General features: G+C 49.8%; 2 protein-coding genes across 3 annotated transcripts; one reads left to right on the top strand and one right to left on the bottom strand.

Annotated features, from left to right (window-relative positions):
• Positions 1 to 559: 559 nt before the first annotated feature.
• On the bottom strand, positions 560 to 11,925 carry LOC104041068 (lipase member M). Of its 2 annotated transcripts, none has more exons than XM_009500280.2 (10): positions 11,821 to 11,925; positions 4,976 to 5,095; positions 4,497 to 4,614; positions 3,841 to 4,039; positions 3,616 to 3,725; positions 3,162 to 3,298; positions 2,322 to 2,468; positions 1,768 to 1,839; positions 1,268 to 1,333; positions 560 to 1,085 (listed from the first exon to the last, which is right to left on the bottom strand). In XM_009500280.2, exons 2-10 carry the CDS (start codon positions 5,075 to 5,077, stop codon positions 852 to 854), a joined length of 1,185 nt encoding a protein of 394 aa, XP_009498575.1. In that variant the 5' UTR covers positions 5,078 to 5,095; positions 11,821 to 11,925; the 3' UTR covers positions 560 to 851. The 2 variants fall into 2 exon arrangements, with proteins under 2 accessions (XP_009498575.1, XP_064320615.1); XM_064464545.1 differs by having other exon boundaries at positions 853 to 1,065.
• Positions 11,926 to 19,983: 8,058 nt separating this feature from the next.
• On the top strand, positions 19,984 to 26,506 carry LOC104042200 (lipase member M-like). The gene is made up of 9 exons (XM_009501607.2): positions 19,984 to 20,073; positions 20,622 to 20,787; positions 22,151 to 22,349; positions 22,594 to 22,703; positions 23,137 to 23,273; positions 23,716 to 23,859; positions 25,042 to 25,113; positions 25,858 to 25,923; positions 26,273 to 26,506. The coding sequence occupies exons 1-9, from the start codon at positions 19,990 to 19,992 to the stop codon at positions 26,504 to 26,506; spliced, it is 1,212 nt and encodes a 403-aa protein (XP_009499902.1). The 5' UTR covers positions 19,984 to 19,989.
• The last annotated feature ends 1,395 nt before the right edge of the window (positions 26,507 to 27,901 follow it).

Below are 27,901 nucleotides of genomic sequence, written 5' to 3'. Positions count from 1 at the left end.
CCAGAGCAGGGGCACAGGCTGCCCAGAGAGGCTGTGGGGTCCCTTCCCTGGAGACATTAAAAACCTGGCTGGACGCGTTCCTGAGCCCCCTGCTCTGGGTGTCCCTGCACAAGCAGTGGGGTTGGACAAGATGATCTCCAGAGGTCCCTTCCAACCCCTACTATTCTGCGATTCTGTGAAATTCAACTTCCTAGAAAACACAGCTGGGTTTCTTCCATAAGGCGTACCCCAGGTGGTGATGTGGAACACTGTTTTGGGTGGGTTATCTCCCAGGAAAGACCTAGCCTAACGCCAAGGCCCAGATGTTTCCCTTTCACCACCTCTCAGGCGTGGTGTGCATCACCCTCTCTAGTTTTATTCTACTGAGAATAATTTTTCTCTCCTGCAGTCAGTTCTCACCCCCTCCAGCCTTTCTAGGACCACAGACAAGGTCACTTTCCATCCCTCCTTCACCTAAACCCACAACCCAGAGTACATGCTCAATTTCTGGAGTAAAATTTTGTGCTTGCAATACCATGAGCCAGCAAAAGTTAAAAAAAACCCAACAACAAAACAGCCAAACAGTTTATCCTGCACACCTCGCCCCAGCAATGGGGTGCAAACAGAACCCCAGTGAGGCCCACCAAGCAAAGGGTTGAAGCTTGGCTGTGATGCAAGAGTTTATTGCAATCTGTAGTCACAGAGGGCAGGCAGAAATAACACTGTTACGTTTGAGATAGTCGGTGTGAAATAGGGTGATAGGAGACATTTTTAAGAAGGGAAGAGCAGAATGGCAACCCTCACACAAAACCTATGTGTCCAGGCACGTGGGAACAGGTAGCTCCTCCATCCCAGGGAAACACATGGGCCATTCATGGATTTTGCTCCATCAGCGTGACCATCTGCCTGTACATGCGTTGAGGGGCATCCCGACCCCAGTGGTGGTCAAAGTGATTCCAGTCAGGGAAGTGCTCATGAAAAACAAGCTTGGTGATGCGGGGGAGCAAGCGCTGGGTCTCCTGAGGGGGATTCACCCAGTCCTCCCCACCACTCCACAGCGCAGTCGGCACCATCATGTCTTCTATCCTGTACAAAGGGGGGTTGGCCTGGGAGGGGGAAAACACTCCTGGTTTTTGCACGTTCTGACACCAATAGCACTAATGGATGGGGTGTGCTGCCCCTGGCATCCCAGAGGACTTGGGCCATGCTGGCCACTGGAGGAGGCTACCCCAATCCTGGTCCCAGACAGCCCCATCCTCTGGTCTTCCTTCCACAAGTGCCCATTTACCTGGTTGTACTTTTCCTGGTTCTTCTCCCCATAATCAAACTGCTTGAACACCCCGGTTTTGGCAGTCTAGAATGCAGAGGCAAAGTGTTAACCTCATGTGAGTAATCCCTTAGACCAGCCCCACTGCAAACAAAGGGCAGCAGTAGGGTCCAGGCGAGCAGTCTGTGCCCAGCACATCCCTGGTGTCTGGGCCAGCACTTGCTGGTGCCCATCCCGTGGGCCAGAGCAAAGAGGGAGTCCCAAAAACACCTACATGGGGTCCTTACCTAAGGCAGAGGTGGGTATCTGGTGACTCTGGCTTGGTCAGCCAGAAGCAGTAGCTAACAGCTGTGGCTTTTGAGACACCTTGGTGCAGCAACTTAAAAATCCCTTTTATCGGCTTTTCTGATTCTACCTCCTTACCTGTCTCCAGGGTGAATGAAGTAGCATTGTAAAATACTGTATTCTTGGATTAAAACAAAAAGCATTAGTTACAGTTTTTATAAAATCAGAGTCTCTACCTGTCCCCAGTGGAGAAGAGTTTTTACTGATGTATAGTCTGGAAAATGAGCTAGGTATACATCCAGTCGGCTCTGCAGGAAAAAGAAAGCATTTTGTGAGTTGGGAATTATGAAAATCTGTCTAGGCAAAAACAATCATTTTGTCTTGTAGCTGCAATATAAACATTATATGTTCCAGCAGCTTTATTCTGTTCAGAGCTAGGAGTAGCTTTTAAAGGTAAACCAGTTAACCATTACTTCAAAATGGAAATACAACTGGTCCAATCAAATTTTTTGTTATTTTTTTCTGTAAACTTGTTGCAGGCCAGCAGAAAATGAGGCAGGAGATACCTTTCCTTTGCAGACAAGACCATAAGTGATTCTTTCCTACCGAAGCCTCCATTAGGTTTAACACCCCAACATCACTGAAAGAAATCTTCAAATAACTGCTGCCTTGAACAGTGCTTTTCATACCTTATTTTGGTTCTTAAATTCATATTTGTATCTCATTAGCTGTCTCCAGGTATTTAGGAAAACTGGAGATGGCTGTGACCTGGAGTCCCTGATGCACCCACCATGTTCAAGTTCTTCTTGTTGTACCCGCCAATGAGGAAGATCTCATTTTCACAGACTTCAGCTGTCAGTAGATTGCTGCACGTCTTGGCAATGGTGGCTCTCTCCTTCCTCCCCACCAGAGTCAGTTGTTTTGTTCCAAATATTGCCTGCAAGAGCACAAGGAAACAGGTCACAATGGGTCCTGCAACACACGTTCCCTCTCCACAGGAACATCTTGTCCCCAGCCAGTGCTGACAGGCAATCCTCAATATGATTGTTGACACATTTGGGCTAGCCAGACTCTAGAGGAGGTTGACCCATGGTCACACCCGACTCTCAGAGCAGCATGAAACCATCACTGTCCTTTCCATGCCATGCTACCATCCCCGTTGTCCTGGTGCATCATCCCTAAGGTACCAGCTTCCAAAGCTCAGCCCAGGATGGCCAGAATCATGCCATTTGTGTGCCTCCTCCTTTGACAGATGCTCCTCAAGTGGAGTGCATCCAGGGAGAGCACCAGCAACCCTTCCAGCTGCTGGAGCAAAGGGTGGAAGGGAGGCAGTGTGCGGCTGCTCTGAGCACCTATTGGGCTAAGGGACTGAGGTGCAGTGAGGTCAATAAGCAAAACCATAAACAGTAATGATAGAGAGGTACAGATATTTTAAACAGTGAAAACCGGTCGTGCTCAGCTGTATGGAGAGGGACATCCCTGTTTGGGATTTTGGGATCACTCGCCTCCCCTCATGTGCCTCCAACACCTGTCACAGGCATGGGCTCAGTGCAGAGCAGCAATGTGGGGGACATGAGCTGCCAAAAACTCCTGGGTTTTGGTAGCAGTAACACACAAACTCCTCACGTACCTTCAACACTGCGTCTGGTAAAAATGCTATCTTTAACACAGGGCCTTTGACGTGATGAAAGGTGTAGAGAGGAGCCAGTGCAAAGAAGAGTTTGATTTTCTCAGCCAGCTGTGGCATGCTAGAAAACGCTATGAAACCTGGAAAGCAGCAAGAGATCACAATAACCCTAACAGCAACAGCACTCATCCCAGATCCCCTGTTTGAGACGCAGGGTCTGAACAAAATGGAGCTGCATTGCTTCTGGATGTCAGCACAACCCAGAACCGATGGGCAAGATGCAGCAAACCTCTCCCATGCAGAAGGACCAAGAAGTCAGGTGGGAAAAGTGGCTGCATGGCCTGTGCAGCCCTCTCCCCAGCAGTCTCCAGTTTGGCACAGATATTGATGACCCTCTCTCATGGCCTCCTGGCACCCCATGCCTGTCTACTGCCCACTCCTCCTCCTCTTAACTCACCCAGAGAGTTGCCCTGAGCGTGGCCAACATAGAACAGTTTCTCCTGCCCAGTTTGCCTTAGGATGAAGCCCACCAGGGCGGGGAGGTCATACACAGCCATCTCATGGAAGCTGGGAAGCAAAGGGAGAAGCTGGAGGAGGTGCCCATCTCCCAACCTCCCATGGACATCAGGTGATTGGCAGTGGCAGCCCAGCATCCGTGCCCCATCCTTGGTCGCCTCCTCACCTGAAATCCCAAAACTCCTCTTCGTCAACAGAAAGGTTCAGGTGCCGGCAGGACCAGGTGTTGCCCCGGCTGTTTCCAATCCAGACATCGTACCCAGCATCCGCAAGGATGAAGCCCAGGCTGCTGTTGGGGAGGTTGTCCACCCAGTCACCACCATCTAAACTGAATCCATGCACTATCAACACAGGTGACCTGGATCCTGAAGGAGGAAAAATCAGGTACTTCGCACAAAAAAACCTCTTCCCATAGGGAAATAAAATGGCCCTGTGAATTTCAGTATTATTTTCTGCAGGATGCACGTTAAATATTTTCTCCTCCCATAATTTCCCTGGCTCTGCTTCTGCTTTTTTTGTTTGAAGGACTTTTGCCACCTCTGGCCCTGAGAGAACCTTGGACCAGGCAAGGGGTTTGCTCTAGGGAAGGAGCCTGTGGGGCTCGCTGGGTTACACTGCCTTGTCCCAGATGCAGCAAAACATGATGCTGAGCTCCTGCATCCCCAGGGACACCTCAAGGCAGCTGAACAAAAACTTCTAATCCCTCTTCCAGCTGCCAGAATGTGTCTGATGGCACAGGCGTTTTCACTGGCTTTGCCTTGCACACTGCCTCATCCCTGACCAGGGTCACAGCTGCTTCACCATCAGTGAAACCGAGCCTACCTGAGTGCCCAGTGTCCCCCTTGCCATGGGGAATCCGGTTGAGGCTAAGGAAGTAGCCGTCCTCTGTCAGCACATCATACTCCTCACTGTGATAGCCGTGGAAACGGATCTTCTCGCTCTGCAGGGACAACAGTCCGAGGGGAGATGGTAACTTGTTGGTGTCCATCATCCTGTGCCTGACCCAATGACACCCACTCCTGCCACCCATGCTCTCCGGTGTCACCTCCACCAGCACACATGAGACTCAGAGGTCCATCTACATTAGAGGGAGAGGCCAACCTCAAACTGGGGGCAAGAAGTGAGTGACACCCATGCAAATATTGGAAACTCCTTGTGACCCAAGCTGCTCAGCTGACCTCAGGTGCAGATGTCAGGGTAAGGGATGGGGAGAGCCCAGGTTGTCCCTCAGGGAGGACTTTGGGCACACCACCTGGGGAAGCCAAGATCCTGCGGGTGTGTTTGACGCCCCCAGCACTTACGATGTTCATTGACTGCTCGGGGTTGTCATGGCTCACTCCAGCAAGTGGGATGGCATCACCCAGCCCCTGGGCCAGGCACAGGGCCACCAGCAGCAGCCACATCTCGCCTCTCCGCAGCACCTAGGGAATATTGGTGTTGGCATGAGCAGGATGATGCGTGCACTGGAGGCACGAGCAAACACTGTGCAGCTCCAACACTGATGGCAGCACTGCCAAAGCCTGATGCTGTGGAGTGTGCATTTCCAGCCCAAACTGTGCCAGCTGCGACACCACAAGGGACACTCTGCCCAGCATTGGCTGCTCAGCAGCATCCCGCAGCTCTGGCTGAAGCCAGCTGAGCAAGAGTACACAGTGGCACACAGGTGGCAAGAGCTGAGGGTCGCCAGGGGATGCAGTGATGAAATGGAAAAGGCCACACCTGGCCTGGAGGGGGGCTCTGAGCCAGGCACAGCTGGGGCTGGCAGGGGCTCAGGGAAAGCCACATTTGCCCTTCCTCAGCACTCCTCCTCCAGACACTACCAGAGGCTAATCAGATCACTGGTTTGACTCCACAGAGGTGCTTTTATGGTCTCACCTTGAGTGTTAAAACCTACCGGTGCTGCTACTCATCACCTGGCACACACGAGTCCCCTCTCCAGGTGGGGGTTTCTGCTCTGCAAGAATGTCACCAGCCTCTGAGAGCCCATTTTCCACCTAAGAACCACATCCACGCTGTGCAGGTGGAGGGCCACTGGCTTAAGTTTGTATTTGTAGAGCTGTCTTAATATGTCATTATTACCTCCCACCAAAATCCACTTCCTAATGCTTCCCAATCCCCTGTGCCGTTAGGAACTCACCCCAGGCACATCTTGTTGACCCTTCCCACCTGGCCCTGGTCCAGCTGCAAGTGCAGTGTGGGACAAGCAGCCTCCATCCACCCCCTCACTGGGAAAATCATCAGAATGCTTCCCCTGAAAACATCTTCCCCCAAGAAGGAGGGGTCATGTTCTGCAGGAGCTTCCCTGCTACATCCCTGCCTTGGATGGTTTATAGCTTGTCTCCATGAGCTTTGCCCTCCCCAGCACCCTAGCCCAAGTGGACCCAGACTTCAGGACAGGTCCAGTGAAGTCCATTTCCCTGGTGACCGTATTTCAGGAGCTAGAAAAACTCTACCTCCCAGAGGAGGCATCTGGGTGCATTTTCTCAGCATCCTTCCAGCATGGAAAAGTCTTCCTGGTCTGCTCAGGAAAATGGGAACAAGTACCCATTGCACAGCACCATGTGGGCAGCAGAAAAATCCACACTATCACATATTAAAACAAAGTGCCAACTCAAGCCTTGCCCTGTGTTCAAGTCCACCATCAACATCTTGGTGCCTATGTCTTCCTGTGCACGTGAGGACATCCTGGGATGAAACTGCTGTGATGGTTGAAGGAAGGAGAGGTTGGATTGCCCTGTGATCCTTTAGACAAACAGCATTGCTAAATCCAATCTCCTGTGCTGGCACTTGGCCTGTCCAGCTGCCAAACACCAGTGGCCACAACTGCAGGCTAGATCCATTGGTGCAAATCACCACTTTAAGGTGCTTTTAATCCTCCAAACCATACATGGAAGGAAGGTAGGAAGGACAACAGGAAGGAAGGAATTACAGTGGCTGCTTTCTCACCACGCTCAGTTGCACTCAGATGCAGGCAAGACGTTGCAGGCCATGCCTGGAGACATCAGAGACAAACTAAATTACTGAAATAGCCACTTCAGCAAGCAGTGTGGATTACAAAGGACCAAGACGCCAAGTTTACAGAGGAATTAGGAGATGACAGAGGGGTCCTCCCCATGCCAGGTGTAACAATATGCTTCCCAGTGCTCTCTTCCTGTTGCAAAACCCAGCCTGAGTTTTCATACCAATTGCATTTTGTTGATGAGCATGTCACCTAGGAAACAGCTTCTTTCCCTTGGGTCTACCCCTTGGCTTTCAAGGCTTGGCTGGACAAAACCACAGCTGGCCTGAGCTAGGACTGGGGATGGTCCTGCTCTGGGGAAGAAGTTGGACCAGAGGTCTGCAGAAGTCCTCTTCAAAAAGCCAGGGCTGGGCTGGACCCATCTGGAGGGGCATCTACCCATCCCCTGAGCAGAGAGGTCTCCATCCCTGCCAAGCTCTGCCACCATTGCTCACGTCCCCTACATCTGCAGCCAACCCTGCACATCATCACATGCAAGAGGACTTTCCACTGCCCCATGATCGGCAACACCCCACAGACCTGTGGTTTCTATGGCTCACGCTTGGCTCACAACTCTGCACATTTTGTAATGAGGATTTCCTCCAGCGCACCCTCACCCAGCTCCTGAGCAGTGGCAATAAGGTTTCCCATATGACTTGGAGGTCACAACTATAGCTGAAGGTTCTGCTGCCCACGCCAACGTCATCCAGATATTACGGTGGCACACCACGGCAGACATGACCTATGAAAAGTTGTGCCACAAAGCCCACAGATGTCAGTGAGAGCACTGACAAGCATTCAGCCACTTACAGAAGCAACTCCTCTGGCATCCTGAGATTAAAGTCTTTGTGGCAAAGGAGGAAGGGTTAGTCACTGCATACCTGTGGCATTCAGCAAGCACTAATAGACTCCTGGGTTTTGATGTAAAAACATGGTAGGAATACATAAAGACCAGCCAAAATGACAGTCCTCACCTCCTGCAGCCAAGCCTTGGGGTCATGAAAGTCATCTCCAGGTACCCAGCGTGGTCTGAAGCCAGACTGCGATGGGCCATTCCTTGCTCCTTTCCCAGTAGGCGAGTACTCAGCAGAGGAGATGTCAGCTCACTGCCTTGCAGGGGACCTGCCCGCACTGCTGAGCAAGCCTTTCCTCCACAGAACTCAGCCACAGCATGGCCATCTCCTCCAGTCCCTGACTGCCCATCCCCAGCTGGTGCAGCTGCATGCTGCCAAACTTCAGGGCCTCAGCACCACCTGATGGCATACTTGGGCTCAGACCCCAAGTGTTTTGGGCCACTCAGCTCAGGTGTGGGTCCTCCCACCAGTTGCCTACAGCACCAAAGCAAAGTATGTACCAGAGAACATCAACAAACTTGATAAGAACTCAACAGTGCCTTCCTCAGAAAGAGACTGCAACATGTCCCACCATCCAAATCCAGAACTGCTATCTCTAGTGAAAAACTGCTGCTCAGCTGTGAGTCCCTGGGCACAGACAAGCAGGTCAGAGGAGAGCAGAGATCATCTCTGCTCCTTCTCGGAGTTGCCATTCCCAACACATCAGCCCTGGGTAATCCAACCAAGCCAAAGCTAGGGGTGCAGGGACACCCCATCCACTCCGCACACCAAAATGGATAGAGACCCAGGAAAATGTCTAACCACAGCCAGGAGGACTCAGAGCACTCCCCCAGCTCACTGGGAAGCACCAGAGCTCATGCCTGCAAAAAACAAGGAGCTCAGATGCAGAGCTGCAAAAGCAGACCATTCAGAGGACACTAACTGCAATGGTGACCAAAACACCCAAGTTCTTCTCCACGCATAAAATGAACAACTGGAGGGATAATAAAGCCTCTTGACTCAGTTGGGATTCTTTCTTTCAGCAACAGCCTGGGCTAGAAGGAGAGCACGCGTTGCACATTAAGCTGACCTGCTGCTAGAGGCCCGTCCGTGCAGTCAGGAGGGTTGGTGGCACTGAGGAAACCTGTTCTCTCAGCTTATAAAGAGACACAGAGAGGCTGGAACTTGTCCGTCAACATCTGAAAGCCCAGACCCTCTCCAATAACACTGCCCACTCTTCCTCTCCAGCCCGATGATTCAGACACAGCATCCTGAACCCTGGGGAGCTCAGTAGCAAAGTGCCACATCTTAAAGGTAGATAATAAGCTGTTGGGCAATGTCCCCATCACAGGGAACACCCAGGCCTTGTGGCATCCTGCAATTGGCTGTTGCATTTTTGGCATACCTCTGCAGAGGGATTGCAGCTGCCTCATATGTAATATTAAGGGCAACATGCCCTGGGGTTGCCTGACGGGTCACCAGCTGCTCAAGCTTGGCTCTCCTGGTGTAGGTACCCATTGGCAATACCTGTCAGCTCTGAACGTCAGCAGCAGGCACAGGGACTACGACACTGCCTAGAGGAGGTGGCACTACCATGCCTGGTTGAAAAGGAAGAGGCAGAGCTCGCCCAGGAAAGGAGGAAGAGATACCACGTTCACACAACACTGAAGGTCTGACTTCTATCACTGTGGAGATCCCAAGAGTAGAAGTCCATAGCATACAAAACAAATCGCACATGAGCAGGCATGACAATCAGCCTTCCACGATGGTTCTGTGTCCACAGTACCCTTCAACTACATATCTTGCAGACCCATCACCTCTCCTCCTGCCACAAGAGCAATGGTGGTGGGAAGGGACCTCTGGGGTCTGCATCCCAGCCTCCCGCTCACAGCAGGAATGTCACCAGCAGCCGTGGCTCTGTCTAGCCGAGGTGGACCCATGTGACTGAAGAGTGCTATCCAGGGAAAAGCCAGATGGAGGAAAACAAGCATAACCAGACTGGCATATGGGACAATTATCCCTAAGCCAGCAATTAATGCATTAACGGTTTCTAGTCTATGTTGTGTTTCACAGTTCCTGTGTAGTGCTCACAGAGAATGAGAGACTGGGGTCCCACATGGGTTTACTTCTCCCATATCTCTCATGGTTAAGATATTGGACCTCTCCACTTTCTGCCAGCTGGGGAAAACAGGACAGTCAGCATGGGAGCTGCATAAGGTTGTAGCCCAAATCCTCCCTTCCTTGCATCACCCCATGGATGCTCAAAAGCTTGCTGAGAACCTGTGACCCCCTATTCTCCTGGTGGGATATGAGTATTGGTGCACAGACCAAAGCAGAGTGGCACCTGCTGCCAAGCCAGGGCCAGTGGAGCCCTGGGACAGCAGGCTTATTATTCACACACCCCAATGTATTGCCTTTGACTATGGTCCCTGCATGTAAGATAAATAATAAGATCTGAATGATTGGGCATAAACATTGTTTTGAAAGTCTTGTCCCCATGACACAGCCCTGCTTGTACCCTCCCTGGGCATTTGCTGCCATCCACCTCTGGAGACATGTCTGCCCTGGCCATGCTGATGTGCCCTTGGTTTTGAACTGCTTTTGCATGTGGCTTCCATGGCTGCAAAGACATCATGTAAGAATATCCTCCTCCCTGTAGGATATGCAAGTCCTAGGAACCACAAATCTGACAGGGGACTCCCAGTTGGTGCCCCCAGGCATGGCCTGCAACGTCTTGCCTGCATCTGAGTGCAATTGAGCGTGGTGAGAAGGCAGCCACTGTAATTCCTTCCTTCCTGTTGTCCTTCCTACCTTCCTACCTTCCTTCCATGTGCAGTTTGGAGGATTAAAAGCACCTTAAAGTGGTGATTTACACCAATGGATCTAGCCTGCAGTTGCAGCCATTGGTGTTTGGCAGAGACAAGGAGATGAAGGGGGACCAAATGCATCTCTCCCTGCCCAAAGGGGTCTTGGAGGTGCCAGGACCAGACTGCTCAGAGGGGCACAGCAAGAGCTCCAGAGGCACTGGCACAAGCTGCAGCACAGGGAACCCCAGCTGACCCCAAGGAAACAGACCTTCCTTGTCTGAGCTGGGCATCCCTGTGATAGGGCCTTGAACAGTGGGGTATCCCCCTGCTCAAAGGCAGGTATCCACACACTGAACAGGCTCAGATGCATTTCAGCAGGTTGCCTGGCAGGTCCAGAAAACCACTTACTGAATCAAGCCCTCAGCTTTTCCTGTCAGCCACATGTCAGCACAAGTCTCTCTTAACACGTCCTTCAGCTTGTGAGCACCCAGAGACATTTGCTTTGCTATTTGGGGGTGAAAAGCTGCTGTATATTCCTTGAAGTCAATGCTGTCTTTCTACCCTGCTGCTGACCTGTGGTGGTTTGCAAAATAGCTTCAGAGGGAGGGGCCGGAGAGGGTTAGTCATGACAGCAATAAAATTATAAGGTAGCAATAGAGCTCAACACAGACCGCATGAAACCTTGCTTCTCCCACTGGTGACAAAGGAGGAAAGTAAACCAGAGACAGAGGGGTTTTTTTTCAGTAACAGACTTTACACACTGCTACTGACAAACCAGAGAAGCCTGAGCTCAAGGTTTTTGCTAAATTAAACTCAACAACATAGATGCACAGACAAAAAGAAACATGCCACCTGCTCTGCATGAGAAGGGACACCAATAAGCTTCATAACCAGTTGAAAAGCATGGAGGACTTATGGAGGGGATTATTTTCCCCCCTTCCTGCTCCTCCACAGCTGCAGAGTAAAGAAAGGCAGCATCAACCAGGGCATCAGGGTGATGCTGGCTGGCAGCAGCCTCTGGGGATCTGTGGTCCAACCTCAGCCCCCATCAGGGCCAACTTCACAGCTGCAGCAGGTTGTTGAGGGCCTGAAATAACAGCATGACTTATCAATGCATTGTAACAAATGCAACGGAAGCACACCTCTCACTCAGCCATAGCAGCACAAATGTGGCCAGTGATGATACCATTCATAACATGAATGGTGAGAGGGCTAGACCTGGCCAGACCGCCCTTTCCCATCCTCCAGCAGAGAGGGCTCCATCCCCGCAATGCTCCTGCACTGGGTGGCCATGGCCAGGCTGTAGAACCACCTTATGAGGTGGCACCTCGTGCTCAAGGAGTGGTGAACAACCATTTGTACCAAAAAGCTACACTTTCCTTGAGGGTTTGGGCAGATCATCTCCCACAGTAGTACTTTCACAGTACTTTCTGCTGCCTGGTCTTTCCCTTTTCCTTCAGAGAGCACTGTCCCATGGATGACAATCAGTGCAAGACATCAGTGCTTACCTGACCAGACAGCAGCTAGCTGAAGAGCAGGAGCACTGAGAAATTTAGGAAAGATGCACATGATTAAAGCAGCTTTAGGCAGGTGGTCTCGGAGGCAGAGCCATGGGGGACTGCGGAGAAGAGAGGGCAGAGTTACTGGGATGCAGTGACCATGGCCCCCCAAGGCTGTGCACCCTCCCCAAGGTCTCCCAGAAGTGTTGATATCAACACAGGAAGCTTCTCCAGCAGCAGAAGGCTTTGTAAATGTTGCTGACAAATAGGTGTAAACAGAATAGAATATTTCAGTTGGAAGGGACTTACAACGATCATCTAGTCCAACTGCCTGACCACTTCAGGGCTGACCAAAAGTTAAAGCATATTAGTAAGGGCATTGCCCAAAAGCCTCTTAAACACTGACAGTATTGGGGCATGAACCACCTCTCTAGGAAACCTGTTGTAGTGTTTGAACACCTCTCAGTAAAGAAGTGCTTGTTAATGTCCAGACTGAACCTCTCCTGATACAGCTTTGAACCATTCCCACGAGTCCTGTCCCTGGATCCCAGGGAGAAGAGAACTGCACCTACATCTCCACATCCCTTCCTCAGGAAGGTGCAGAGAGCAATGAGGTCACCCCTCAGCCTCCTTTTCTCCAAACTAGAAAGACCCAGAGGGCTCAGCCACTCCTCATAGGACATTCCTTCCAGCCCTTTCACCAGTTTGTGTGCCCTCCTCTAGATGCATTCAAGGACCTTCATATCCTTCTAAAATGATGGGGCCCAGTACTGCACACAGAACTCAAGGTGAGACCAGAGCAACACTGAATACAGCGTGACAATACCCTCTCTTGATGGGATGGTTATACCCTGCTTGATGCTCCCCAGGATGCGGTTCGTCCTCTTTGGCTGCCAGGGCACACTGCTGCTTTCTGTTGAGCCTGCTGCCCACCAGCACCCCCAGATCCCTTTCTGCAGGGCTGCTCTCCAGTCAATCCTCTCCCAGTTTAGACATGTGCCTGGCATTACTCCATCCCTGGTGCAGAATCTGGCTTTTTGACTTGTTATCTTTCATCCCATTAATCATTGCCTAGTGCTACAATCTATTTAGATCCCTCTGCAAGGCCTCTTGTCCCTCAAGAGAGTCCACAACACCTCTGAGTTTGGTATCATCAGCAAACTTAATAATGGTGCATTCATCCAGATCATGGATCAAAATATTGATCAGCACTGGCCCTAGAATTGAACCCTGAGGAACACCACTGGTGATGGGTCACCAGTCAGAGGCAGCCCCACTCACTGCTGCCCTTTGAGCCCTGCCATCCAGCTAATTCTTCACCCAGTGCACTGTGAACCTGCTCATCTTACCATTGGACAACTTGTCCAGAAGGGTGCTGTGAGGGACAGTATCAAAAGCCTTACTAAAATCCAGAAAAACACATTCACCGCTTTCCCTTCATCCATGAGGTGGGTGACATTATCCTAGAATGGTATCAAATTGGTTAAAGAGGACTTCCACTTTGTGAACCCATGTTGATTGTGCCTAATGATTGCATTACTTTTTAAATGCCTTTCAGTAGCACCCAGTATAATCTTCTCCATATTTTTTCCAGGAACTGAGGTTAGACAAACAGGTCTGTACTTCCCTGGGTCTTTCCTCATGCCTTTTTTGTAGATTGGGAAAACATCAGCTAGCTTCCAGTCAGCAGGGACCTCCCTACACTCCCAAAACCTTTGATAGATGATTGAGGAGTGTCCTGTCCATAACACCAGCAGCTCCTTCAGCACTCTGGCGTGAAAACCACCAGGCCCCATGGATTCAGCTGATACAGCTGGTCCCTTCACAAATGGAAAGTCACTGTTCCCGAATTCATGGTCCTCCAACTCAGGGGACTGGGCAGCCCAAGGACTATCAGTATTATTAAAGACTGAGGCAAAAAAAATCTTTGAGTGGCTCAGCTTCATCCCTATTACTCAGATGACAATCTGTCGTGGTTTAGCGGCAGCTCAGCCCCACACAGCCGCTCGCTCCCTCCCCCACCGGTAGATGGGGGAGAGAATCAGAAGGGTAACGCTCGTGGGTTGCGATAAGAACAGTTTAATAATTAAAATTAACAGAAACAACAACAGAAATGCAATGTAAAGGAGAACAATGAGAGGCGCAAAGCCCCGGGGGGGGGAACACACGACACGAACCGCCGGAACAAGCCGCCGCGCGCCGCCCGCCGACCCGCCGCCGCGCCGCTCCCGCGCTCCGAAACTGCCCCGCCTCCATATACTGGTCATGGTGTCACGTGGTACGGAATGAACGTGCCATTGGCCAGTCGGGGTCAGCCGCCCCCGCCATGGCCCCGCCCCTCCCAGCCCCCCCCGCCCGCCACGCGGCAAGGCGGGAAGCCGGAAAGGCAGCCGCCCCCCCACAGTGAGGAGAATTAACCCCTTCTCAGCCAAAACCAGCACATCCAGTGTCCAATGTGACCTGGCTTCTATGAAAACAAATTTAATCTGGCTATAGATGTGTCCCTGAATGTCATGTAGCTTTCAAAAAAATTAATTCCAAACCCAGTTTCAAAAGGCAACAAAAACTTTCAAAAATTTGAAAAAATCTAAGAAAATTCAAAATGTGCAATTGTTAAAATCTCTGAAAAATCCATTTCAAAACTCAAGCAAGTCTGAAGAACCCTCGTTCTCCTGCGCTGTCATGCAGGTTGGTAGTGAGCAACATCTTCAGATGTTTCCTTGAACGCCAAGTGCTCTGGTTGACTAGTTCACAGCTGGACAGAAACTGCATCTCCTGGCACCATGGGCAGATAAAACACACATGTGGTGGATGTTCACTCCTGTGACTCACACCATCACAAAATCCCAGGCTGGAAGGGACCTCAGATATCATCTAGTCCAACCTTTCCAGGAAGAGCACAGTCTAGACAAGATGGCCCAGCACCCTGTCCACACGAATCTTAAGTGTCTGATGTGGCTGAGTCAACCACTCTGACTTTAACCCAGAGGCATTCGACAGAGCAGTCGCAATCACCATAGTTGACTTCGACACATTCAAGGTGTTCCTTAATGTAGAGCGCAACTCCTCCACCTTTTCTACCCTGCCTGTCCTTACGAAAGAGCCTATAACCACGCATCACAATCCCCCAGTCATGTGAGGTGTCCCACCATGTTTCAGTTACTCCTATGATGTCGTACCCTTCTGAGTGGGCACAGAGCTCCAGCTCTTCCTGTTTGTTACCTAGACTGTGTGCTTTTGTGTACATACGCTTGAGCTGATAAGTGTACATACACTTGAGGTGATAAATGTACACACCAGTCCTGTCGGGATCCAGTACTAATAGCAGGGCCGATGAGAAAGCAGTCCGATGGTTCACCTTGCAGTTGCTTTCGAGTAATCCCCTCCTCTCTCTCCCCTTCAGTGGGTGTTTGTTGTTTCAAGAGGAAAATAAAATAACTTCTGAAACCTATGGAAATTAGCTTGACTTTTGATTTCAGAATTCTTAGTTTTTATCCCAATTTTGTAGATTAAATTTAATTGCATTTAGACAGATAAGATAAACATATTGTTTCTCCAGTAATGACCTTCACTTTGAAGCCTGGAAACCTGGATTGTGCTGTGGCGATGAGCGTAACAAGGCCCCGACACCATCTCCCTCATTAGCTGATACTTGGTATGTGCTGTGTGCTGCAGCCCTTCCCCGTTCAGGGCCAGATGCTGGGCCAGGCTTGCAGCTACCCAACATAAACCCCTTCTGCAACACTCTGCCTAGCTGGGAATGCCAGCGCAGCCCAGACGCCCCATCAGCTGCAGGCTGTAGCGTGCACAGGTCTTCTCTCAGCAGATGGCAGATAAGCCTGCGAGCAAGAAAATGCTGATGCTTTGAGATCTGATTGTGGCTGTTTTCCCTGACTTGCTCATGCCTTCATAGTCTGTGTAGAAATTCACCCTGAACTGAGGTCTTTCTGGTGGCCTCCCAGCCCTACTTTATCAGTGCTGCAGGAGAGGTGGGGAGCATCCCTGGGGATGCAGCACAGGCAATAATGAGATGCTGGCTGGGACTGGTGCAGAGAGGGGCGAGGGGACTGGGCTGGGGCGGGTGTGCATGCCTGCATTCTGGTGGTGCACAAAGTCTCGGCAGATATGCTGGATCCTCTCTGTAGGGTCTCCGTCCCACAGCAAGAGCCATGCCATGATCTGCATGCTGGAAATCTCTGGGAATACCTTACTGAAGGCTCAGATCCTGCTCTGCTTTCTTTCAAGCACACTCAAGTTATAAGGGAAGTAATATGGTCCCAGACTTGATGCAAGGACCAGGAGTGGCCATAGCTCCACCAGGATTCTCTTTGGTGTCCTGTCCCCAAAAGGAAGGCAAGTTATGTTGGCATTAATATATGCTGGGAGGAAGGGCGAGTGATTTCTTGTCTCTTCATATTTGATCCTGTTTTCCACCTTTCCTTTTCTCCCTGCAGGGGAAAAGTCAGACTCTGGTCTGAATCACCACTCACATGAGGGTGATCCAGGCTGGGAGGGCTTCTGGCACTGTCTCCAGCTGGTCTTTAGTAAAGACCAGTCATTACAGATTCAAATCAAGGTGGAATTATTTAGGCTTTCGGAAGAATGCATGTTTGCCAGACCTGGCAGGTATCGACACTAGAAGAGGCAACAGGAACCCATAGCATGTAAAGCCAGCACTGGGTCGCTGCAGCATGCCAGTGCGTGGGCACATTGGCAAGGAGCAGAGAGGCAGCCTCAAAGGCAGCGCTGCCAAAAATGACACCCACAGTCCACGTCACCCCTCACCATCCCTGCTGGGAGCTCCTCAGCTACCAGGTGGCCAAAGGCATTGCCAGCTAAGAAGAGGTGAAGTCTGTTGGACAAGTGCAGGACCAGCAAAAAATGCCTAACAAAGGCTGTGATAACTGGACACAGACCAGATAGAGGTAACTGAAAATTGGGTGGGCACAGATATCCAGCAGAGAAAGTCATCTCTCATTGTGGTCCAGACAGGCATCCTTTGTGCTCAGTAAGAAAAGACACATCCTTCCACCAAAACTGCACTCCATGGCCAATGAGAGTGAAAGGTAGCCTCATCCTAAGCTTCTTCTCTCCCCTGGGATGGATTTCTTTTTCATTTTTTTAAAAAGCACCCCAGTGGTCATTATGGGGACTGGGAGGTTTTGCATGTCTAGGCAGTGGCTTGTTACACACTAGGCGGCAACAAGAAGAGCCAATGAGACCCAACAAGAGCTGGATGCCTTTCCCACAGGAGCTTGCTGGGATGAGCTAGGCTGGCCCCATGCACTCTGCTGTGCCCCATGCACCAACGCCAGCCCTGTGCACCAACACCCGCACCATGCATCAATGCCAGCCTGTCATGGTTTAGCCACAGCCAGCAACGAAGCACCACACAGTCACCACTCCCCCCCACCCCGCTGGAATGGGGGAGAGAATCTGAAGAACACAAGTAAGAAAACTTGTGGGTTAAGATACGAACAGTTTAATTAAGAAGAAGGAGAAGGAGAAGGAGATTAATAAATTGTAATAAAAAGGAAAACAGTGACAGAGAGAGAAAACAAAGCCTAGGAGAAACAAGTGATGCAACTGCTCGCCACCTGCCAACCGACACCCAGCCCATCCCTGAGCAGCAATCACTGCCCCCCGGCCAACTCCCCACGGTTCATATACTGAGCATGATGTCATATGAAATGGAATATCCCTCTGGCCAGTTTGGATCAGCTGTCTTGGCTGTGCCCCCTCTCCTCCCGGCTTCTTGTGCCCCTGGCAGAGTATGGGAAGCTGGGAAAGTCCTTGACTAGTGTAAGCACTGCTTAGCAACAACTAACACATCAGTGTGATATCACATTATTCTCATACTAAATCCAAAACACAGCACTGTACCAGCTACTAGGAAGAAAATTAACTCCAGCCCAGCCAAAACCAGGACACAAACCCATGCACCACAGCCAGCCCTAGTGCAAGTGGAGAGTGGTCCAGAGGCTGCACGTCCTCCAGTCCACAGAGGTCACAGGCAACATCAGGTGATACTGTGCCACATCAAGTGGAAATAACTGACCTGTTACAGTCCTCAACTCTCCCACAGTGCCATGAAAATATTCCCTAGCAAGCCTGGGTAGGAAGGGTGTCTCTTTTCAGAGCAGAGTCCAGCCCACAGGTAAATTACATGTTTGCAGGAGGAATGATTAGAGGGAGTGGCAACCTGTGATGCTCCTGAATGCGTGGAGCAAAGGGAATAATAGCCCGATGTGTGGTGGGAGAGAGCAGCATGCTTGGGCTGCAGGGACCTCCTGCTCGGTGGACATCAGGAAGAAAGGCACCCATGCCTGTTGTGCTGCAGCCCCTGGACCGCAACAGGTAATCCCTCCTCCTTGGGTGCCTCTGCCTTCGCACAGGCTGCCAGTGAGGGGCCATCACTGGGGTCAGCAGGAGAGAGCTGTAGGTAGTTGAAGAGACCCACAGATGGGATGGCAGGGCTTCTCTGGGAGTCCTGGGAGGTTGGCTGTTGGGAGGAAAGGGCCATCCCAGGCAAGGCTCTTCCCTTGAATTTGCATGCTATTCCCTTGATGTTATGCCACAAAAATGCTTTCCATCTCTCCTTGCTTTTCTGAAAGGCTCAGTCTTAAAAGTAATGAGACCGGTCTCCTGGGACTGGGCAGCTGCAGGAAGGCTGTGTTGAGTGCGTGTGGATGCTGTCCTGGCTGTGCCTCCCACCTCTGCCTGTGTGTCCCAGAGACCTGTGTGCTCCTCAGGAGAACCCTGGGAACAGTCCCTCAGCCGCCTCCCAGGGAAGGAAAACCCTGCTGCACAGCAGGAAGGTCAGCAGTGACAGGTGATACGATGAGGGTGTCCTGGCCTTGAATCACAGCTGGGGGGGTTCAGGGAGGAGGTGGGGAATCATTCTTCCCCCAGAGCAGGGAGAGCCAAGGGAGGTGGGGTGTCACTGTCCGGGGGGGGGGGGGAGGGGAGTGGGGGGGAAAGGGTGCGGGGAGGCCAGGTCTCTGCTGGGCCAAGCCACAGCCACCACAACCTTATGCTGGCAATACCCTGCCGTGAGCAGGATGGTGGACAAGCAACGTCCCAAGGTCCTGTGTGATCTTCCACATATCTGCTCCAGAGACAGCAGAGGGAGCAGGTGCCTTCTCTCCAGCTGCAAAACGACCTCCTGCAGCCTGGGAATCTGGTGCCTCCAGCAGAAGAGAGAGGGGACGATGAGGGTTAGCTGGGAAACAACAGAAACCTTCTCACAGTTCTTCTATCTTTTCCCAGAAAGATATTTTGCAGTGAAGCAATAGGGTGGATGCAAGATACCTGGTGATGGTTTCTGGCCATGGTTACTGCTTCCCACGCCACCCAGCACAGGCACATTCATTTGGTGGAGATTTGGCAGGGCTCCTTGCTGTTGGCTCCATGCAATTTAAGTATTTAAGCATGTCACACAAGAACTGAGGCAGTATTTCTGTTACAGATTTGTTGCCTCCAACAAATAAAATAGTAAGTAGTAAGATAGTAAGATAGATAAAATAGTAAGATAGTAAGAGGGTTTGTGGCCCGAACACGCCAAAACAGATGCTTCAAAACCCTTCTCAGGAAGAACAGCAGGTCCCTTGGGATAGTATTTCACTCAGGTTTGCAAAAACAACTCAGATGTGTCCTGGGGTCTCCTTCAGCCAGAAGGAGAGCCCAAGCAAATCACATTATTTGATTTCATATTAAGAACAAGACCTCCATGGTCCTGAAACTTAAAATTGGGTGGTTTACTCCTGATTAGATCAGTTTAACCAAATAATCTATTCTTCAGACCATCTGAGCCATCATTTTAGATGAATAGCCTATAATCATCCCCTCGAAGACCAGAATCGCCTGGGAGGGTATAGCCATATATGTACACATGCATTTATTTTTTTTAATACAAGGGTCTGATGGAGGATGTGTGATTAAAATGTGCTGGAACTTGTACTCTGGCATTGTTCAAGATGAAGAAAATGAGCCATTTTTTGAACCAATTAGACGATTACAAATTTATAATAATTTCAGCTGTTAAGAGATGAAATTGGTATACTAACAGAAGTGTAGTGCAGGCCAAGTGAAGTGTGTGCAATCTCTGGCTTCTGTGTCCATTCCTTCACTGTCTCTCACGCTCATCCTCATCATGTTCACAATGTTTTGCAGAGTACCATGATGTGGCTGTTCATAACCATTGCTTATTTAATGTGCGTCAGTGAAGTGTCAGATGCGAGCCCTGAGGTGTCCATGGATGTTGTAAGTCCTGACTTCTCTCCCTTCTTTTCCTGCTTGGGCATGAAGCTACCTATGCTGCCATAGTCTGGGCAGGGCCCATGGTCTCTATGTATGTATCTTCACCACCCTGGTTTGGTACCAGAGTTTTATTAGAGCTTTTGTCTCCCTGTGCTTATGTACACGGACATTTATGGCAGACATTTATGGGGGAGTTTGGTCCAAGTCAACAGGTTTTGTCAACACAGCTGTCTCAGGCTTGGAGCTTCACTATCATTGCTGCCCTGCTCTTCACAAGCATTGATTGCAACATGAAAAGCAACAATGGGTCTTTCTTTACCAGACCTGCTCAGGGAGTGAGGGAAACCCACACCCGCCAATATCACTGCAGTGTTGGTAGAAGGCACATTGGGAGGTCCCTACTCCACCCTCCTGCTGACAGCAGGAGTCAGCACCACTGGCTCAGGGCAGCCACTGCTGTCTTCACCCAGCCAGTCTCCATGACACCCTCCAGGACAGAGACCCCGCACCTCCTTGGGGACCTGTCCCACGCTGCCCTTCTCTTCCCACAGGGTGAAATTATCCGCTACCATGGGTACCCCTACGAGGAGCATGAAGCGCTGACAGACGATGGCTATTACCTCACCATGCAGAGGATTCCTCATGGCAGAAGCAACCCAGGAAGCATGAGCTCCTCGCACAAAGCAGAGGCACAAGGCTCCAGCATGTTCTGTCCCTGTAAGTGCAACAAGGTCTGCCTGCCTGTCCAGGGACCCTGAGAACTTTGCTGGGCTGGAGTAGGCCATGGTCAGGGCTGCCTGATCATGGGCTGCGTCCTCAAGGAGAAAATTTTCCCTGTAGGATTAGCCTTGGGAGCAGAAGAAATACAGGTGTCCACCTTTTCTGAGAGGATCTGCTCTTCTTTTTCTGAGAGGATCTGCTCCAAAGAGGAAGGGAAAGATAAGGAGAATGAATGGGACAGAGAAACCTTGCCCCAGGTTTTACTCCAGCCTGAAGTCAGCTAGTGGAGCAGCAAAAAGCCATTTGTCAGCAAAGAGACCACACATGTCCAGTCCAACGCCATCTCACCATTTTGGCTCCTTTCTGTTCTTCACTTGAACTGCTGTTTCAAAGTGAAGGGGGTGATGCCCCGTTCCTGGCAGGGTGTCCCTCTCCTGGGAAGTGGGAGGACTAGTGTGTTAGCATGGCAAATAAGCGTAAAAAGCCAGATTCCCATTCAGGACATTTTCTCCTCAGCTGTCCAGGGTGGAAATGTGAGTCCTATACTGAGGGTCTAGAAAGCAACAGAAAAAAGAGGAGACAAAGGTGGGGAAAAAAAAGGTCACTTTCAGTTCAACTTTCTCATGCTGCAACCTGTGGTCTCCCTACAGTATGAATTCAGATATCCTTATGATGAGCCTGTTGTGGCTGTAAAGTTGGACCTGCTTTGAGCAGGGGATTGGAGCAGAGACCTCCAGAGGTCCTTTCCAAACTAAATCTTTCCATAATCTCTCTTCCACTCTCTTCCTACAGCATTTCAGGCTTCCTGGTCCTCTGTAAAAAAGATCTTTACGTTTGTTCTGGGGAGCTGAGACTTGCCCATATAGCTTAAAGTGGGCAGAAGCGGGTGGAGGAGATGCTTTTGACCCCTCCAGTACCTGCGTCGCTTGCAATGGGGCATCATGGTGTTGCCATATCATGGGAGATACTTAGACCCTGCTGGGTTTTCAATGTCTCCTGGTCAGACCCAGAGTACCTGAGCCAAACAAAAGGCACTGTGAAGAGGGTGGTCTCAATGCAAAGGGCACAGTCAGAGTCCAGACAGACATGGGGCTCGGTTTCTTTCTTCCTGGGAGCATGATTTACTGCGCTCCATTCAGTGTGGAGTCCAAACTTATTTTTCAGCTTTGCTATGTTGATTTGCTCTGCCCTGGGATGACCAAAAAGCCTACTTCAAAAACACCTCTCCAAAGAGGCTGGGGACATAGGTGACCATGTCCCTGCACTGGAGTCAGTTCCCCAGGTGGTTGCTGCCAAAGTAACACCTGGATGTGAATGGTCAGTTTTGCTAGTGGTCAGAGAAAATTATCCTTTTCTTCAGCTCCAAAGCCTGCAGTCCTCCTGCAGCATGGCCTGGTTTTGGAGGGAAGCAACTGGGTTACCAACTTACCCAACAGCAGCCTGGGCTTCATCCTCGCCGATGCTGGCTACGACATCTGGATTGGAAACAGTCGGGGGAACAGCTGGTCACGAAAGCACAAAGAGTTTGAGTTTCACCAACAGGAATACTCAGCTTACAGGTATTTTCTGCAAAACTGAAGGGTGGGCAGGTATCTGGTGCCTTTAGCGGTGTCTGCTGGAGTAGGGTGGGGAAGCAGCACCACTGATAGTCGCACCGTCTGCCAGTGGGCATAAACCGACACCACTGAGATGCCACGGCAGTGCCCATACCTGCCCTCGCCCTCACCCGCTGCCCTTGCCATACCCTGCCCATCACTCTCAAGGTCAGCAAGAGTAATTTTCTCATGTGCCTCTCCATTGCAGCTTTCATGAAATGGCCATGTATGACCTTCCAGCAATGATCAACTATATTCTGCAGAAAACTGGACAGGAGCAGTTATACTATGTGGCTTATTCTCAAGGCACCACCACAGGTACTTAGGAGGAGATCAGACCACTCTCAGAGTTATATTAACTATGCACCCCCAGTTTGGCACTGTTCTCCTGAGAGCTTGGACAGGGAGGGTAATGTCCGGGCACATCCAAACAATGAAGGGAAAAGAGCAGGTGAAAATCCCTGTTTGCTTTAACAGAACAGTTTTGAGCAGTAACAGCCCAAAAATGGTTGCAGTAATGGCTTTTGGTGCATTCCACTCCTGCCAGAGCTCCAAGAGGGCTTGCAGGAGTTGTAGTTGGGCTGAGCAGTCAGGCTGGGAGCTGAAATGCATCAGCAGCAAAGGCTTCAGGTCAAGACACCAACCTGCTAAAGCAACCTCCAAGGGTCCTTCCAATGGGCACACACACCTGGGAGTCAACAACTCCTTCAGAAATCAGATGGCCGGGTCTGCTTCCTTCTCCCTTCTGCAGGTTTCATTGCATTTTCATCTATTCCTGAACTGGATCGCAAAATCAAGATGTTTTTCGCCTTGGCTCCTATCACCACAAGCTCAAATATGAAGTCACCCTTGGTAAGGGTGTTTGACCTTCCTGAGCCACTGGTTAAGGTACATCCTTGCCACATACTCATCTGGTGTGAAGGGGAAGGAGGGAACAGGAAGGTCTCATCACCTGAGACACACTGTGCTTGTACATCACTTTCATTTCCCTACCCTCTGCGTGCTCTTTGCATTGAGCAGGTATGTTTGTGCCCGTACTCTTGAGCCTGCAGGGCATTAAACAATGTAAAACATCCTCCTGTCCAGCCCTAACCAGAGAAGAGCTATTTCTAGATGTTGTTTTTTGGTCCATCCTCTCAGCAGAAACCTTTTATAGGAAGGTCAGAGCTCTTTCGGGGCCATGGCCATTTCTGAAAAGCCAAAATTACAAAGCACAACAAAGCTGTGCCAAGGAGACGAGCAAATTTCAGGGGTAAGCAGAGAGGTGGGGAGCATCTGGAGGCAAAAGAGGAATGTGAACCACACTAATCAATACCTTTGACTTTCACAGCTCATTTTAGGACACACGGTGGTCTTCAATAAGGGAGAGATCTTGCAGCAAGTGATTTCCAGTCTGTGCGGCTACCACATCTTTAAAAGCTTCTGCTCCTTGGCCCTTTACTTGTCTGGCGGGTTTACCAACAGCTTAAATGTGGTAAGTACACTCCAGCTCACCTTTTAAGTGATCCAGTTTCTTACTATTTGAGCCCAAGTTGTCACAGAGCTGCCTTCACCTAGCCTTTTGCATCTTTGACTTGTCGAAAATTCTGGCCACTGTGTCAGCATTTTGCAATCTGGCCATTGCATTGGCCATTGCAATGCTCTTGCATTGGCACCAGAGGGAAGCCCAGAGTGCACACAAGGTCACACATCAACGGGGCACATTCTCTCCCCAGCAGGGATGATGCCAAAGGGGAAAGTGCAGAAATTCAGTCAGGTGTTCCAGGGGGTCCCAGGGTTTCTCTTTCACTAAGTGATTTGTAATTTCACATGTGTTTTGATAACAAAACAGGCTCTTATGGAACGAACTCCCCTTCAATCCACTGCTGTGAGAGGTAGGCCCTCAGACTCTTCAGTCTACCACCCCTTAGAACATATTTATCCCTGAATCAGAGCCTTTCCTTGTGCAACACTGCACTGAACACAGTCATAGAAAAATTCAGGCCGGAGGCACCAAGGTGGGGGGGTCTCCATCCCAACCCTGTTCCCACCAGGGCCAACACAACAGCTACAGTTGGTTGCCTGGGGACGTGTCCGGCCCAGAAAGCCCTATTTCCTTGGGACCAGGCAAGATTTCGAGGTCCAGATCCTGCCACAAACCATGCATGTGAGTAAAATTGGACACAGGTCCACATAGGGTATCAAGCAAAAATAGCTTGACCATAGATGGAGTCATAGCTGGACCACTGTTTCTCAGGGAAAGTGTTGGTGTCATTTCTTAATATTCCAAGGATAGAAACATGTTAGAAACAACATGTAGAGCTACTGTGATGAGCTGAACATTGTCTTTGCAAAAGGATCCTGAGCACAAGATACAGACTTTTACTTTGGTTTGAAAACCACATAGACTCATTACCTGACCCACCAACCCAGGGGAATTGCTCGGCTTACTGAAGGGAGCGCTACAGCACCTTTGTGCTGCTGCCTGTGGTATGCGTTCACATGGTATGTGGCTAAGCTGTGCCTTCACAGAGCTAAGACAAAGCAGTTTGTACAAATGCAAGCTCCAGCTAGCCTGTGTGAGTAAGACTTTTGTGGCTAATGAACAGGATCAGTTGTATTTCTAATGCAATTTCCCTCCATGCAGAGAATAAATGTCTCCAATGGTTTCTTGCAGAGCCGCATAGATGTCTATCTGTCCCACTACCCTGATTCAACATCCGTAAAAAACATGTTACATTGGCGCCAGGTAATATTTCCTGCTGCAGAAAAAGACTGCATGCAATCAGGGCCCATGGTCTCTTCTCTTAGCTGCCGAGAATGTCTTCTCAATGCTTGAGTATAATCCTCCATTGCTCTTCCTGCAGAATAATTAGAGAGAAAGGGGAAAATTGACATGAAACATTGGTGCAGATGCAGTTCTTTTGGCCATAACTTTCAACAAAAGATGACCAAGAGTCTTTGGAGCTGGTAGGAAATGGAGATGGAAGCAAAAACTGGTAATAAACCAGCACAGGAGATGCTAAAGGCTAAAAGCTGAGGGTCGGTAGAGACAACTAATCATACAAAAACTAATCATTGAAAGCATGCACAGACTCATATCCTTCTGTTGTAGACATTAACTGTGACAGACAAAGGAAACTTGCCCAAAGGTCTGATTAATGTCTTCTTTGAAGCTAGCTCTGGGTAGTACACTAGGTACACTGTGGGTTTCTGGGGCCTCAGCCTCCAGGCAACTATGTTTTGCAGCTCACCAGCCACCCAAAAGAGGAGGGATGAAAGACATGAGCAATGCCAGGCAATCTTGCAGGCCGTGCTGAGATCTTCCTCTCAAAAGACAGTCCTCCCAAAAGGCAATATCGCACATAACAAATAGCATCCCTGAGCCTTGGTGGCAGGAGGGAGCAGTGCAGTTCCCCAGTCATCTCTTTTATCTTTCTTATGGTCCCCTCTAATGCATGGATAATAAACACAGCTCTCTCCCCTTTTCCAGATCTACCAAACAGGGGAATTCAAATATTACGATTACGGCAGTGACAACATGCTTCATTACAACCAGGTAAGAGAAATCCACTCTAATTTGTCAGTTTTAAAAGAGGAAAAAAAGGAAATAGAAAATTACAATTAAAATATTGCAGTGGCTGAGACTGAATTTTATAGTATTTAGGGAACTTACCTTATATGGTCGAACAGGTTTGTACCTTTCTTACAAAAAAGAGGTCTGTGGTGTCATTCGGTGATGACCTTTTGACCCTCTGGTGAAAAGCACAGGAGCCTAAGGCATAGTTAGGATGTCTGGTGATACTTTCTGTACCATCTCTCGGGACAGGGGAGAAATTCCAAGCAGCAATCAGGAATACTTTGAACTTTTTACTTTCCTTCCTCAAGCCAAACTATTTGTCTTCCAGACCACACCTCCTTTCTACAAGCTGGAAAATATGAAAGCCCCGCTTGCTGCATGGTATGGTGGCAGGGACTGGATTTCGGTCCCTGAAGATGTAAACATCACACTGCCTCGTATAACCAATGTGGCATACAAAAAGTACATTCCTGAATTTGTCCACTTTGATTTCCTTTGGGGTATGCAGGCTTATGAACAAGTGTACAAAGAAATTCTTGAACTGATGGAGAAGACTGCATAGAGTTGGCCTAGAGTAATTGTTGGTTTCTCATTTTACTTCTGGGCCTTTTTTTTTTTTTAATTTGGAAAAAAAAAGTGAAGAAAGAAAGAGGGGGGAAAGGCTCATTAAACTACTACGCTGGGTTTGGATTGATATTACTCTGGCAAGTGAGAAAAACAAACCAATCCAATAATCGGGAAGACACATAGGATTTGTGTTAAATAGGTTGAGGTCCTTGCAGAAGTTGGGCATGGCCCTTGGACCCTGAGTCTCCCAGGTGCCTCACTCATGTGGGTTTCCAGCAACAAGCAGTTTCAGTGGAATTTGTCTCCTGGTTGCCGTGCAGGCTCTGGCCTCCCTACGCTTGGGTTCCCAGCTGCAGACACCTGGACAGCAGCTCAGGTCCCTCCTGGATGCAGGTGTTTCATGAGAGTAGGAATGCTCGGATGTGACCACCTGGTGGGTTGAGCGATGAATCCTTCTGGTGTAGCTTTATCTACCTTCTGACGACCCTTCCACAATAAGAATCTCAACATCCTGACATCCACTCCTTTACTTTCAGTCGCAAGGAGCTAGAAACTTTCTGCATGGTGACAATAAAAAGAGGTTGTGGGTTTTTTTTCCATGGAAACTGTCCATTTTGCTAACACAGGGAACATCTTTCTCAAATTCATCTTGATTTCAATAACACCAGCCTTGCTCGTGCACAAAAGGGTTTTCAACAAATTCTACCAGGAAACACCATTTTGCACCATTTTAATCAATATTCCCAAGGCACACATCCAGATGGAAAGGTCGCCTTTCACTGACTCTCAGGAAATGCTTTTGTTTTCCTTATGTGGGAGAGAGAAGAAGAGTCTGGTGGAAGCCAGTAATGAGTCTAACTCTGTTTTCAGCTTCTGGATTGCACCACTTAACAATACATTGATTAGGGGAGGAATTGTGAATTTGCCTCTTTGTGTAACTATATTCTTAAAATATGCCTAGGAGCAAGCAAGGCAAAGGATAAGGCCCTCTTTCCACAAAGATTAATGATGATGATGATGATGATGATAAAAGTAAGATAGGGTCATCTGGGTTCTGTGTGGTTGCACTGTCTTAAACCTCCAGAGGATTATGGGGGGTTTCGTCACAGCTGTCTTGCCATGGCAGGCGGGGGAGAGCTGCTTGGTCAACACTCCCCCTGCTCAGGGATAACTCTCAGTGGCTTGTAGCACTGGCAGATGCCTGTCACCCACAATGCAACTAGCATCCCCCACCCTGTGCCCTGAGGGGAAGATGTGGGTCGCAGAGGGAAGGTTGGAGGGTGAGGAGGAGTATTGAGCCCAGCAAGGCTGCTCTCCAGAGGCAAACTGTGGGTCTTGGCAGCACACTTACACCCAAGTGTCTGGAGATGGTGGGACGGGGCTGTTGGTG

Source organism: Phalacrocorax carbo, chromosome 13 (genome assembly GCF_963921805.1).
Source record: "Phalacrocorax carbo chromosome 13, bPhaCar2.1, whole genome shotgun sequence".
NCBI classification, from domain to species: Eukaryota; Metazoa; Chordata; class Aves; order Suliformes; family Phalacrocoracidae; genus Phalacrocorax; species Phalacrocorax carbo.
This window is presented reverse-complemented; position numbering and strand designations above follow the sequence as displayed.